The 13,920-nt window shown below is 38.8% G+C and overlaps 1 protein-coding gene across 2 annotated transcripts in view; it reads right to left on the minus strand.

Moving 5' to 3' along the window:
- PCNX2 (pecanex 2) overlaps positions 1–13,920 on the minus strand; it is a 152,441-nt gene that overhangs the window by 110,003 nt on the left and 28,518 nt on the right. For both annotated transcript variants that reach the window (XM_086627478.1, XM_086627483.1), the window contains 2 exons: positions 4,210–4,345; positions 823–965 (listed from right to left, as the gene is read on the minus strand). In XM_086627478.1, the coding sequence (XP_086483604.1) occupies positions 823–965; positions 4,210–4,345 (279 nt within the window). The remainder of the gene's footprint in view (positions 1–822; positions 966–4,209; positions 4,346–13,920) is intronic.

The raw sequence follows: 13,920 nt of genomic DNA on the forward strand, positions 1-13,920 counted from the left end.
TTGGTTTTTTATCAGCAGATGCTTTCCATGCAATTAAAACCTGGAGATAAGACACAACAGATAAGTAAGTATCTGCCTTGGCCCTAAGCTCCCTGAGTATATGGCCTGATTTCTGCAGCATGTAAAACTGCCGTCTGAAATTTCTGCTGTGGAGCCTATATTAACATACATGGCATAGCACCCACCCAAAAGCAGAGACAGGAGAGGCAGCAGCCATTAGGTATGTAGGCTAACATGTTTGAAGCTCCTAGTAGCCCGGCAGATTACTACATGAAGCCTAATAGCAAAGAGTACTGCCTGAAAAGTGGATGCTAAATGAAACTGACGGACCAGAAAAAGGAGAGATGCCAAGACAAGAAATTTTCTCTAAATAAACAAACCCAAACTGGAATAGAGGGAACAGCTGAAAGAGCTCCTGAATATCACTCTATAACTCTTTTTTTTTTTTTATAAAAAAGATTGGAGTACTTGGTTTACAATACCCTGGGACCCTTCCACTTCTGCATTTTTTCACAAAAACCTGATTTTCTCATCAGAAAGCTCAGAACCATTGGATCCAACAGCTGAGAGTCAAATTAAAGACTATTCTACAGGCCTGGTGCTCACATGAATCAAAATCTCTTCTTGAAGAGGAAGGGTAGCAAGAACTACCAACACCAACTCTGAAGAAAAAACATTTTCTTCAACTTACCTACTCAACTTGAATGTAAGACACTAAATACAATACCCACTCTTTCCTTCTCTAGTGGTCTGCATCATTCTATGGACATGTTGAGCCACCCATCGTAACACTACATAGAATTGCATTAAAAAAGGACTTACCTGTCCAATAATGCCAACAAGGCAAGACGATCATACCAGACTTTAATCCATTTGCCAGGGAATATAATAAATCTGTAAAACTGCCTATTCAGTTTCCGTTGTGCTGAAGAACACGAAGAATCCTCAGGGTCCTGGCTGGGTTGCTTTAAAAACAAACAAACCAGAAATGCACAAAACACTCTGACATTGACATATGGCTGCCAGCAAAACAGATGTTTAAAAGGCCAAATTTACATGAAGTTTCAGATATATATCTTTTTCTTTTTCCTAAAAGGGATGGTGGCAGCATGTTTATTTTCTTCAGTTTAAACTAGAAACAAAAATATCAAACCAGCTTAATTATTGCAGATGGACAGAAACTATATGAACTGTGGAGCTCAACACTGATAATATACTTTAAATATAAATACTAAGTATTCACTTTAAAAAAATAATTATTTTTTCGTCTCGATCCACTGCTTGATTATTTTCCACGCGCAGGCTAATTTCAGCACAACAAAAAAACCACAAATGATAGGATAAATTCTTGGTTTTAACCAAAAAAATCAAGTAGGCTTTAACATCTAGAGGTTTGACTTATCAACTCTCCTTCCAGAACTCAGATCTGCTTATCTTTCCTGAGATGATTCTAATACCACATCAGGTGTCCATCCTCAAGAACAGCAAAAGGAGGAAAAAAAATTGCCAACGAGCACAAACAGCATAACCATCACTCGTTTAAGAGTCTCTTATCTCACCATCATATTCATAAATCCTTCCTTTTGAATATTGCTTTTGTCAAATTCTTTTCTTCTTGCCTGTATTTGAACTATAGCATTTCAGATCTCCCCCAACTCTACACCTGCACTCCTTCACCATCACTTGCAGGGTGGCAGGCTTATCTACAAACCATCAGCCAAGTTTACAAAGCTAGACAACAGAACAAAAAAACCTATGCAAAGCAGCAATTTCTTCCCAAAGTACATCAATAATTGATTTGGGGGGAGGGGATATCACTTATTTTTCTTTCAAGATGAATTTGTCAGATTTGCAACCAGTGTGAAGCCTAGTGGTTTTCAACCTCCTTCTAGCCCCCCTCATTGTTAAAGATAATTAATCAACATTAGATAATAAATCTATCTAGTATGGAACTCTAGGCAATGTTTACATTAGAAGTGTTTGCGTGAGATTAACTTTCCTAGTCAGAGAAGGGGATTTTTGTGTGAAATAATTGATTGCTTTCTTGAATCCTAACTTAGAAAAACACAGATTTTTAAACAACCTGCCCACCTGCACACCTGCACAAAGGAATTATTTCAATAACCTGAGAGAAAATTTAACAATTTTTAATCTTCACTTTCCAGTTCTAATTTTCACTTTCCAAGAAAAGGAATTTTACACACAATTTACATGTGACTTAACGTATCGCTGCGTATCAACTGGGAAACAAGTCATTGATAACCTCAGTCTGCTGGCAAAAGTGAGGTAAAACAGGCCAGTTTAAGCTTCAGAGAAAGAAATTCAAAGTTTATGCATTTTATCTCATGCCTCCAGTTGACTAAAAGCGTGCAGCCATGCAGTACTGGGTATCTCAGCTGCTATCAGCGCAGCACAGTAACTCACTCTTGTTTCTGAGCATTCAGACACACAGGGGATGTTGGGCTGTCAGCATTCTTTCATTTATTAACAATTCCAAGTAATTTAAAAGCTGTGAGACTGATTGCAATCTTTTCACCACGCTGATTTTAGAATCTGGAAGTAGTTTAGGTGAGCTAAATTTTAATATTTCTAATATTAAAATTAATTAATTATTAAATTTTAATATTTTTAATATTTCCAAATTTTAATATTTCTATTACCACTTTAAAAAGTTGTTTAATTATGGAGTTAGGGCATTTTTAAAGAAAAAATATATTTTTAAATATTACAGTTGCTAATACTGGCACAGTTTTGTTTCTCATGGGTCCTATTTCCCAACAGAAAGTAATATGAAACTCAATCAACTGCAATCATTAACTTCACTCATCTAATCTAGATTGCTCACTAAAACTAAATAAGAAAAATCAAAATGGTGGCAGAGTCTCCTTTAAAAACACCTGAGGATCTAACTGTTCAGTCCTCAGAACAGCTTAACACGTATTTAACTGAGTGCATAAGTGAACATTTTGGCTCCTGAGGAACTGCAACGTTTGGATGAAGTCCATTATATGAAGCTTGCAGTACTTGGGCTGGAGTCAGAATTTGGAGCTGTGTTTGGGAAACTCTCTGAGCAAGTCCTGAGCAAGTCACTAAGTCTAATTGTGTCTCCTATCAAAAAAGGGCTTATAAAAATACACTTCACAAATTTATAGAGTGCCAGAGACAGTCTGAAACCCTAGCTTCATTGAAATCAATGACAAAACTTTTCCTGACTTACACAGACTCAAAATTTCATGTTTAATAGAAAAAATTCAGAAACCAGGAAGTTCTGAAATTACTGCCTGGCCTTGTTACAAACTTGCTGTGACCTTGAGCAATATGCCTTACTTCTTAATGGTGCAGTTTTTCCAAAAGAGAAAAAAAAAAAGGGCATGATAATTGTTCTCTAATTTATAGGCAGTTTACAAGATTATAAATATCTGGAAAACATCTGAGCGGTTAGATGGAAATCTCTGTCTGAGCCTGAAATACACAATTCAGGACAACATCCTGATTTTTATTTAAAAATAGTTCTATTATACAAGTTGCTTCTAGCTTGAAGCTCCTGTGCAAAATCTAAGATGAAAGATAATTAACTGGCATTTTAAGGTTATTCATAAGTATCAAACTAGAATTTGCCATGGAAGAAAAGAGAAGGTTAAAGTTATTATAAAAGGAATTATAAAAACAGATTACAGCCTTAAGCCATTGGTCACAGACCCCAAACACTGTAAAATTCAAGTATGTCCACATATTACCATAAAACTGAACTCTGAGGGCCTTTTTCTTTTACCAGCTGCATTGAGGAGGTGGCTTCGACATTACACAACAGTCATCCAGAAGTCTGGTTGCCTGATTCAGAAAAGTGAAACCAGACACAAGGTTTTAGGACACTAATGAATCTGGAGTAAACACTTCACATTATTAAAATCTGGTGGTGTGTCTAAAATCGTATCAGCTGTGTCCTCCTTCTTTCAAATGAAATAAGATCGAACATAGAAGATAAACTTTTTAGGTGATGGAGTCTTTAAGTACTCTCCTAGGGCACTGCTCAGTGTCAGCAGAAAGCAGCTGAATATATCCATCAACATAAAATACATCTTCTCCCACATCAGCAACATCAGGCAAAGTAGGATAGAAAATCAACAAAACCGTCTCGGGAACAGGCCTGCCGCATTTGTTTATAAAGCAGTTTATCAAAATGCTAGAAACTGAGATATTACAATGTACCCGTGGGCTTTCTGAAAGGGTCCTTCGCGCCACCATCAGTAGGAGCTGCTGCTGAAGCGCACTCGCTGCTTGATCCCCGGAAGACGGTTCTTGGCTCTCCGAAGTGGTAGTACTAGAGGAGCTGAACTGTATTTCACTGTGCACAGAGGGGAGAGAGGAAAGAGACTGGTTTAAGGAGCAATATTCTCCTAGTATTTCTGAAACATTACAGGACGCCGCCTGTATTTACATTATTGGTTGGCTCACAGGACATGAAGCCTTCCACCTCCATACCTAAAATCTAGCCCAGGTCCACACAGCGGTTAACACCCAAATTTAGGTATACATGGTCCACTATATCCACCACAATGAAACAGATAGTTCTGTATCATAATTTTTCTCATCCTGAGATGAGCACCTATAACGAATTACAGTTCAGAAGTGCCTTTTCTGTCCACTGACAATAAATCAGGTCAAGAGCTGAATATCTACAGAGTAAAACTACAAGGTAGTTACTGCAGATACCCTGCATTAGCTTTCAGACAAGCTCTTAGGTACCAAGCTAGTCTGACCTCACCTGCACTGAATCCAGTGAGTACTAATTTACCCTACTGAGAATTCAGGCTACAAGAACTTCTTTCTGCCCTAGCAAGATGACAACGATATATGAGCTAATTCACATAAGGCTAGCTCAGATATCCCCATACTGAGTATAAAACACCCTGGGGGGCGGACCTGAGGAAGAAGACGCTATTTTATTTTTTCCCCGTGTTCACCGCTTTATGTTGTAGATACAGCACTTAAATAGTTTACTTGAGGAAACTTTCTGCACTTGTAGCAGTGATACCTGTTGGTCTGCTACCATGACATCACTGACTCTTAGTAAGAACTATATTGAAATTAAATAATTGTTTCTTGAGGAAAAGATTTATTTTGAATACTTCTTGCTTATTCTCTTCTAAATGGGGTTTATACATCAGGTGTCCTGCTCCAAGCTCATTACCACCCTGCCTCTGGATGCCTGCCTTGGGCTCTTACTACTTTCATATCTGCATGGTGTAAAAGCACCTCGGTGCTCATACAAAGTAGCCAATATCTATTGTTCTTATTTTCCATAAAGGAAGGATAAGCAGGAGGAAACTAGAGCGATCTGCCTATAGTCAGCCAGGAAGTCTGTGGTAGGGCAGAGAATAAAATTCTCATCTTGCTCACTCTACGCGTTCCCCCCAAGCCACCTTATTAATGTCAGTGACCTCAACCTTCCTTGCCTTTGGGTACCAGTTCCCAAAGCCTGTCACGTAACCTTCGCTACAACCTTGCAGCTATCCTGCACGTAACTGGGCTGTTAACTTAAGCTGCAGTGTCTCATTTGTGCTGGGATAAGGTTCAATGTCCGGATAACTTAGAAGCAGGGCTGAAGAGCCACACCAACAGCTTGAAACACACATGCTTTCTCCTTTTCTCTCCAGGATGTGCTAGCTCTGCCTGGGCCAACAGGAACACCAGCAGCCCTGGGATGTCACCAGCAAAGCCATCCTAGTCTCTGAGCCAGGTAGTTGAGTTTTTTCAAGGCCTTGATTGCTATCAGGCTTGGATCCCAGATCTGCTCTTCACCACCTGCCACTCCAGCAGAGCTATCAGCTCAGTAGCAAAGGAAGCGCCCCATGTTCCTGACCCTAATGGCTTCCCCTGTGCTCCCCACTCCTCCTGCTACAGGCAGAAGCATGATCTCCTCCACAGTCAGGACAGCTGTCATGTCCCCTTTGGACAGTACTAGGAAACAAGGATTTGGTCCAATGCAACCCACTTGATGTCCCAGCCACAAGGCAGCCCTCCGTAAGAAAACATCTTTGGGGGTCTTGTTCAGCACCTTGTCAGCAGTCAGTAACAAAAGAGTACAGCAGGGATGGAAACAGATCCAAGATCCTGGATCTCAATCAACAGATTTAGGCAGGCAGAAAGGGGAGAAAGGCTAGAGGCATGCCTCACAGGAGGAAGACTCCCACAGATTAGGATGACTACAGAGTAAAGCCATGCCTTTTGCATATTCTGAAGTGCCCTACTCACAGGTGACTTCATCCAGCTTCAAGGCAGGCAATGGATTTTTTGGTTTCTGTTTCTTCAGGATGAGCTATCCTGTTCCTTGTCACTGCGGATGCAACCCTAGGACTCCCTGTTCACAGCAGGAAAAGGACAAAAGCATAGCCCAGGATATGCTGGAATGCTACCTTGGGAATTCCTGCCCAAGAAGCGACCCAACAAAACAGCAGGGGAATAGAACAGTGGCTGCTCATGCCTTCCTAAACAAAGAGTTAATCTCCAATAACTTTCTGCATCCCTAGCTGCCTTTCTACAAAAGCCAAGTGGAGTCAAGAGTATTTCTAGATTGGACCATGTCTTTTATCCTGTGTTTATCCACAATAGAAATGGCAGAAGGACGGATAGATAGGCCAAGATATTCCCCTGGTACTCTGCTCTATCAGTTCTCAGAAATCAAAACTCTCTTACTCATAAGACTTCTTCCAAGAATAAACTTAAGAGATCCAATCATCTCCCACCAGACTTGAAGATAAACAAAAAGCCAAGAAAGCCCATAGTCTGTTTTCTGTTTATTTTTTTTTTTTCAGAAAAAAAATTATAGCTCCACCTGTCAGCAACCAGCAGAAGAGACTGCAAGCAACTGGGACACTGTGGGAAAAAAGTCAAAAATTTCATAGGCTTGAAAAGGAAATTATGGCAGAGAAGTTGGGAAGGCAGAGCTAGCAAAGCAACAATTTCAAAATCAGAAGCCGTCATCCAGCCTTCATCTGCCTCCAATGCCGTTTCTTCATCAGCCTCATCTCTCTGTATCTTCTTACTCTTTCCCCATCTTCTGTTCCCCTCAGCTCCTGTTTACTGTTTTTTTCTTCCTTATCCCTATTTTCCACGCAACTTCCTTCTGACATTCTCTTTCTACTCTCCTGATGCTGAATCGCTTGTACAGCTACTTAGAAGCTGTATGTCTCATCTGATGACATCATTATCACAGACAGCAAACACCAGTACAAAATGCAATGGTGGTGTTTGTGTTTTTGTAAGCCTATAAACTAGATTCCATAAATTTATTACCATATATAAATAGGAGCAAACACTCTCTAATCATAAAGTCATTATAACAGAGCTGATCACAGTATAACGTGGAATCTTGCTAAATAGAAAATCTGTTCATTTGCAGAATCAAATTAATGTTATCAAGATCTACTACAGTAAACTGCACCACTAATGTAAGCAAAGGCATAATTGAACTAAATTTTGAATAATAAATTATTAACTAAAAATATCTTTGATAAACACAACCTATGCAGACCAAATGTAAAAGATACATAGCACCCTCTACCGATAACTGATTATAAAGTGAGGAATTTTTTTTCTGGCTCATAATTCAGCTTTGTAAGAACACTGAGTAAACATAAGCTAGTTGAGCAATCATATAACACAGAGAATGTTTTAGTATAACCACATAGCACCAGAAAAATCTTCTTTCTCCCTCTCTGATTAGTCAGTAACAGTTGCCTTGTACCACTGACGATTTGGCCCAAGGTATTCAAATATAACCCAGCCTAAGCCATAACCTTTGTTAAGGATTAGCTAGCCTTGAGTCCGGACACCTCTCAAGGTAAGCCCATTATCCAGGCACGCCACAAAAAATTCCCTGTTAATCGAGCTGTTTTGAAGTCTTGGCTAAATTTAATTTTAACCTGCATATAGGAGAAAGGACAAGGAACCTTGTAACCAATGTCACAATAGTGACAATAACAAAGCACCTTCCTCCTGGTCCTCACATGCTTAAAAGCAGAAAGATGCCACTAGACTGCTTCAGACAGCTGTCTGGCTCACTACAAGGCTTAACAGTGTGTAACAAATATCCACAGCAATAATAAATAATATAGCTGAAAGCTATTTGTAACACTCACTAAAACACCACTCGTAAGTCAAAGCAGCTATGGCTGTGATGTTTGACCAAGAGCCAGAGTGAAGGGAATCTCCCCATCTGCACATCCAACAAGCAATCACTTCTGAGGTGTTGGTCTGAGGTGCATTCAAAGCACTTGCCGAACTGAGATCTGAGTGATCCGCTTGTACAAGAGCCAGCTAGTGCTAACGACATAGCCGGAACTCCAAATTCCCTTACTTTTGTGCTCTTTCAAAACAGTCACTGTGGTACCAATTCAGGTGTCTCAAGTGACATTGAAAGTATCGGATCAACAGCAGCCCATTGCTCACTGATGGCACCTCCATTACTCAATGTCATTGCTGATGTCTTCCTACCACTACCTCAGAAGCTTTGCTCCTTCTCACCTAAAATGGCCTTCCTGCTATTTCATGTCCCAATCACTTTTACACCTCATCACACAGGCCTCTTGCTACATCTCTACTCATTGCTCATTAGGTCTCCACTACAAAGCTGCCAGCACTAATCTGACCAGAGTATTGCACAATTCAGGACTGAGATTAAATCCACTAGTTGTGGATATTGCTTTTTTTAAGCAGCAGATGATTCACAGCTCCCAATTGTACTACCAAATAACAAGAGTTAGACTAAAAAGCAACTGAAAAGTATGTAAAAAAATTGAAATATGCAAAAGCAATAGCCGCATTAAGACCAGATAATTATGGGACAAACCTGATCACAGCAAACATGGAAAAAAACATGAAGAGGTGTCAATCTTCACTTTTTTTGGTAAGAAATTAATAGTTTCAAAAAGAATACAATTACTTCAGAAAGCACATTTTAACTTTCCTTAGTGGTTACTTCTGAGGGGAGCTCGAGCTGCAGATGAAATCTCTCTTGTTCACATTTTGCTACTCATGCAACAAGATTTAGGGAGAATTTTTTTAACTAGCAATAACAACACCCCTAATGGTAAGATAGAATATCCGAGCTGCCAGAATGTAAAAACTGGATGTACTGACATAATAGGCAGAAAAGGATAAGATCGCTGTTAAAGTTTTGTAACAGATTACAAAGTGAGCAGTGATACATACTAAGTTCATTAAGTGAGATACTACATAGGACAGAAAGGTCTTGTAAAGCATATTACCAGCAGCGTTGTGGGCATCATGAAGGCAGGAAGTTATGAACACCTTCTTACTCAGGTGTAAGAATAGGATCCACTCGGTACACTGAATACTTCTCAGTATTCAGATTTTTTTCTTTTGATAACAAGCATGAAAATCGATAATTTGTAAGCCTATTACATTTCAGAACAAAGATAAAGGTATAACTACTTTAAAAGCAAACAGCATGTACCAGCTAATAAACTAGAGAATGCATTTTGAGAAGTACTCAAGAGAACTACTCCCAAGAAGGAAGTGATAAGACAAGAGGAAATGGCCTCTAGTTGCTCAAGGGGAAGTTTAGATCGGATATTAGGAAAAATTTCTTCACCGAAAGGGTTGTAAAGCATTGGAACAGGCTGCCCAGGGAAGTAGTTGAGTCACCATCCCTGGAGGTATTGAAAAGACGTGTAGACGTGGTGCTTAGGGACATGGTTGAGTGGTGGGCTTGGCAGTGCTAGGTTTATGGTTGGACTTGATGATCTTAAAGGTCTTTTCCAACCTAAACGATTCCATGATTCCAAGACGCAGCTTTACTGGAATTAATGCACTAACAGCACCCACGGTTTCATTATCTTCAGAGTCTTATAAAATATCTCTTTTAGCTCTCCTTACGAAAAAGCGGGGGAGGGCCGAGAAGCCAGCCCCAGAAGCTGTCGGAGGACCAGAGCTCCCAGTCCTGAGCAGGATTTTGCTGCCATCGCGCGGCAGCCCGGCCCCCTCCCACCTCCCGCTCTCCTGCTGACAACACTCGCTTCCCTGCTCTGTGCTCAGGGAGTGAGACAGGGACTAGAAAACCCTACAAACACAGGAAAGGATTTTAACTGGCCAAGCTAACCCAAGGGGTTCCTCCTGTCCCTAGCAAGCCAGCACGAAAACGCTACTGACTTTGTAAAGAGGACTGTTCGGGAAAATCAGTGGCTTCATAATCCAAACACTAGCCATTTTCAGCACACACGCCACGCTCGTCTATGTGTTCAAGCAGCACTACGCTCAGGTGACCGGCTCGTCTGAAGTCACTGAATCCCAAAAGGAACTACATGACATTTCTCGCATCCATTTCCAAACGTGCTCGGCTGCAGAATTGCACGACCTGCCAAGCAGCTTTAAGAAATCTTTAAGAGTCAGCAGCCTATTACTAGAGCAGCGGGCGATCTTTGTTATTTGGGTCACCTTGCTGAGAAAGATAAAGATGTTTTAGCAACATAGTATTTTGTCATTCTAAAATGGCATTTTGAAACACTAAAATTAAAAAAAAAATAAATAAATCTACTTATAAGTCTGCTTTCTCCTATGGGGAATAAAGTTCAAAGGTTTAGGGAATTTTCCAGCAGCGAACATACTAAAGTATTAATGGCTTTATACAGGAAACACACAGTATCGCTAAGGCATTCAGATAGATACTTTCATATAGTATAATGCACTCAAGAAGCTTATTCAGGGATGTGAATGTAAATCAAATAAGTTAACTCATTGATTTGAAGCTCTCTCTTTTGCCCAGAGCCAGAAACACTAGCACTCCACAGCTGTACTGGCAGGTAACTCAAATTATTTTCTTAGTACTTGTTAGTCAGTTAGTTGTGCTGCAACTACATCTTTTTAACCTACTGGTCTTGCTGTTGCAAAAAAAAAAAAAAGCAAAAAAACAAACAACACAAAAATCCTGAAAACAAACAAAAAAATTAATTTCAAATTTTTTTCTTAATGAAGCTCTCCATCTGTATTGCAAAGCATTTCAGGCCCAAACTACAACATATCTTCTTAGAAGCCTAGTTTTAGTGTCAGAGCCTCATCTAAAAAAAGTGAGGAGTTTAGAAGACTAACTGCTGAGACAGAGCATGCAAAGTGCAATATGAATGCATTAATCCTACTGCTATGGATGAACTATGTGTAATAATAAAACATACATAAATACAATTACATATATAAAATAAGTATATACATAAATTAAAAAAGATACATGACCAAGAAAGAGAAGGCTCAAACTGGAATAATTATTTTTTAAAGGTATACAGTAAGTTATACAACTGCAGATACACAACTGATTTCAAGTGAAAGCCCAAATGTCACTTAGGCAGGAAGGAGAATCTGCAGCTAAGATAGACGTTTTTTTCTCAGGCTGGACAATCATTCTTTCTGCTCCAGTACTCAGATATTTCAGCTGCATGCCATACATCCATTTCTGCAGCCTATCTTACATATTTATTGTAAACTCCAGCTTCTGTTACACATACACAGCGCAGCAGCCTCCTGATGCAATTTATGGCTACTGCTGACTGTTGCCAGACTCATGAAGTGATGAACTGCAGCAAGAGGTCCAGCACTTAAACCTATATATTATGCATTTGAACGAATTAAATGCTTTTGTATCATGAAGTTGAATTGCTGTCGGTAGAAACTTGGACTGTTCTGAAGAGACACCAACTCTATCTATTTAAAAGCAATACACGTGTTTAACAATACCATCCTGCACAGAACTGGGATTTTCAATATTTTTCAGTATTTTCTTCTCAGGAGTTTAACACAGGAGAAAAGGAAATAGGTTCAAGAAAACAAGCAGCATTCTTATAAATTGCTTTCGCTAAACCCCGAAGTATTTCTTGAAAGAAATATAAATGGCCAAACGCTTCCATAGTTTGTGTGGGCACAACTCCAGTTGGCTTCAGAAGATCTAATACTTGATTTGAGAGACAGCATTGGCATATACTCAAAAAGCCATTAGCTTTTTTCTACTTAAAAAAAAACCCAAACACACACCTCCAGAAAACACATTTTTTCTTGGAGCTACACACATCACAGATTTTCAGCTATCACGGAGAGCATTCCTGGGCTGGTATGGACATATCTACATCAGGATTTTGTTGTGTGGACCACCTTCTGTATTTTTTTGAAGCGTAGTTAACCATAGCACATACATATCTGCATACACACCAAAGAAAGCTCTGTGCTTTAAATACTAAAAATAGCAAGGATGCAGAGAAAAGTGCTCAAACACCTACAAATACTACTGGATATCCAGCATGACCCTACACTGGCATGCTCTTCAGGGATATTTAATGATCTGTTCTCATCTCAAATCTGAATACCCATGAATATAGAGAGACTGGGCAAAACAACATGGGAAAAATACAAAATATTTTTTTTTAAATAGATCCAGTCCTTCTTGAAATTAAATTTGTTCACTATAGCTAGTAAAATGCTATGCTGATATAAAAATCATGGTGACAGATCATCCGTAAAACTTATGGAGGACAACATCTGAGTTCCACAGTGCTATCTTGTCTGTGAACTGCTCCAGGCAGTACCACAGTTTTGGATAGTTTATTACTGATTGGGAATATTTGCAAAATTATTTGAAGTGGAAAAGCAGAAAGAACAAAGAAATTGAATGCTCATTAGAGCATTTCACAGATTATCATGTGAATATAACCAGTTATTTAACAACTTTATAACTAACGGTATTATATTTTGATATTGGATGTTGTGTTCAAGGTTTCTCCAAACACTATTCCTTTCATTACTAAGAAAACAATTTTACATATGGTAAAAATTTAGAATACATTTTTGGTAGGAGCAAAACTACATATAAACTATGAAAATAGTAAAGTGTGTTACATTAGTGCCCTCAAGTTTATTGTAAGCTTACTCTTTCTGTCTTTTGCAACATAAGTGACGGAAGCAGACACAGTCTATATATCCAGGCATTATATTATTTTAGTACTTGATACTTGAGAAAAGAAACTGCAACAATTTACATTAGTTGAACAGAGTGTTTCAAAGATGTGAAACCAGGAAGGACAACATTCCTATAGATCAATCTCTTATATTCAAATCATTTAAGAAGACAAATCAGTATTTCATAAACATGTTGAGGACAGCTACATTACTGAGAGGTATCAAAATATTAACGTGTTTTTCTTCAATATGTATGTACACATACAGTGAAGGTACTCAACCTTCTGAACAAGAGTCCCAGCATACAAGAAAGCACATTTAGAAAAGTAGTTAAACATTTCAAAATGTATTAGCCTTGCACAGCAAGTATGTACAGAATATATGACTGTTGTTAAACTTATATATTAGCATCGATATATACTTCATGGCCCTTTTAGCCTCCGTACTGGGGACAGATTGTGCAACTCATGCAAAAATAATTAATTCTACTATTATAATTACGATAATTTTAGGGGTTTATGCTTCCATTGATATTTATGAGCTACTTTACACATAATGTCTAGATAACATGATAGCTGACATTTATCTGTTTGACTGTTTATCAAAATTGCATCAGTTATTTAATTACAAGAGACATTCAAGGTAATTAAAGAAATTCCTGGGAAATGTTCACTTTCTGTCACAGAGTGGCAGACAGAAAGGTGTGTCAGTGAGACATCCTTATTTGTAAGACATTTATTAACTCCAACTTGTTTCTCCTGACCCCAGAAAACAGCTGTACACCTCTAATAATACTTCAATGTACACATTCTTTCAGGTCTTTTTTTTTTTTTAACATGTGTTCTTGTTAATTATTGTGGGTTTTACTTTGTATCGCCAACCTAATGGGAAGAATTTTAACTTGAAATTTTAACTGTCATATACAGGTAAGCTGCAAACCTAGTGGCGATTTGGCAAGAA

This window comes from Tauraco erythrolophus, chromosome 2, assembly GCF_009769465.1.
Source record: "Tauraco erythrolophus isolate bTauEry1 chromosome 2, bTauEry1.pri, whole genome shotgun sequence".
In the NCBI taxonomy this organism is placed as follows: domain Eukaryota; kingdom Metazoa; phylum Chordata; class Aves; order Musophagiformes; family Musophagidae; genus Tauraco; species Tauraco erythrolophus.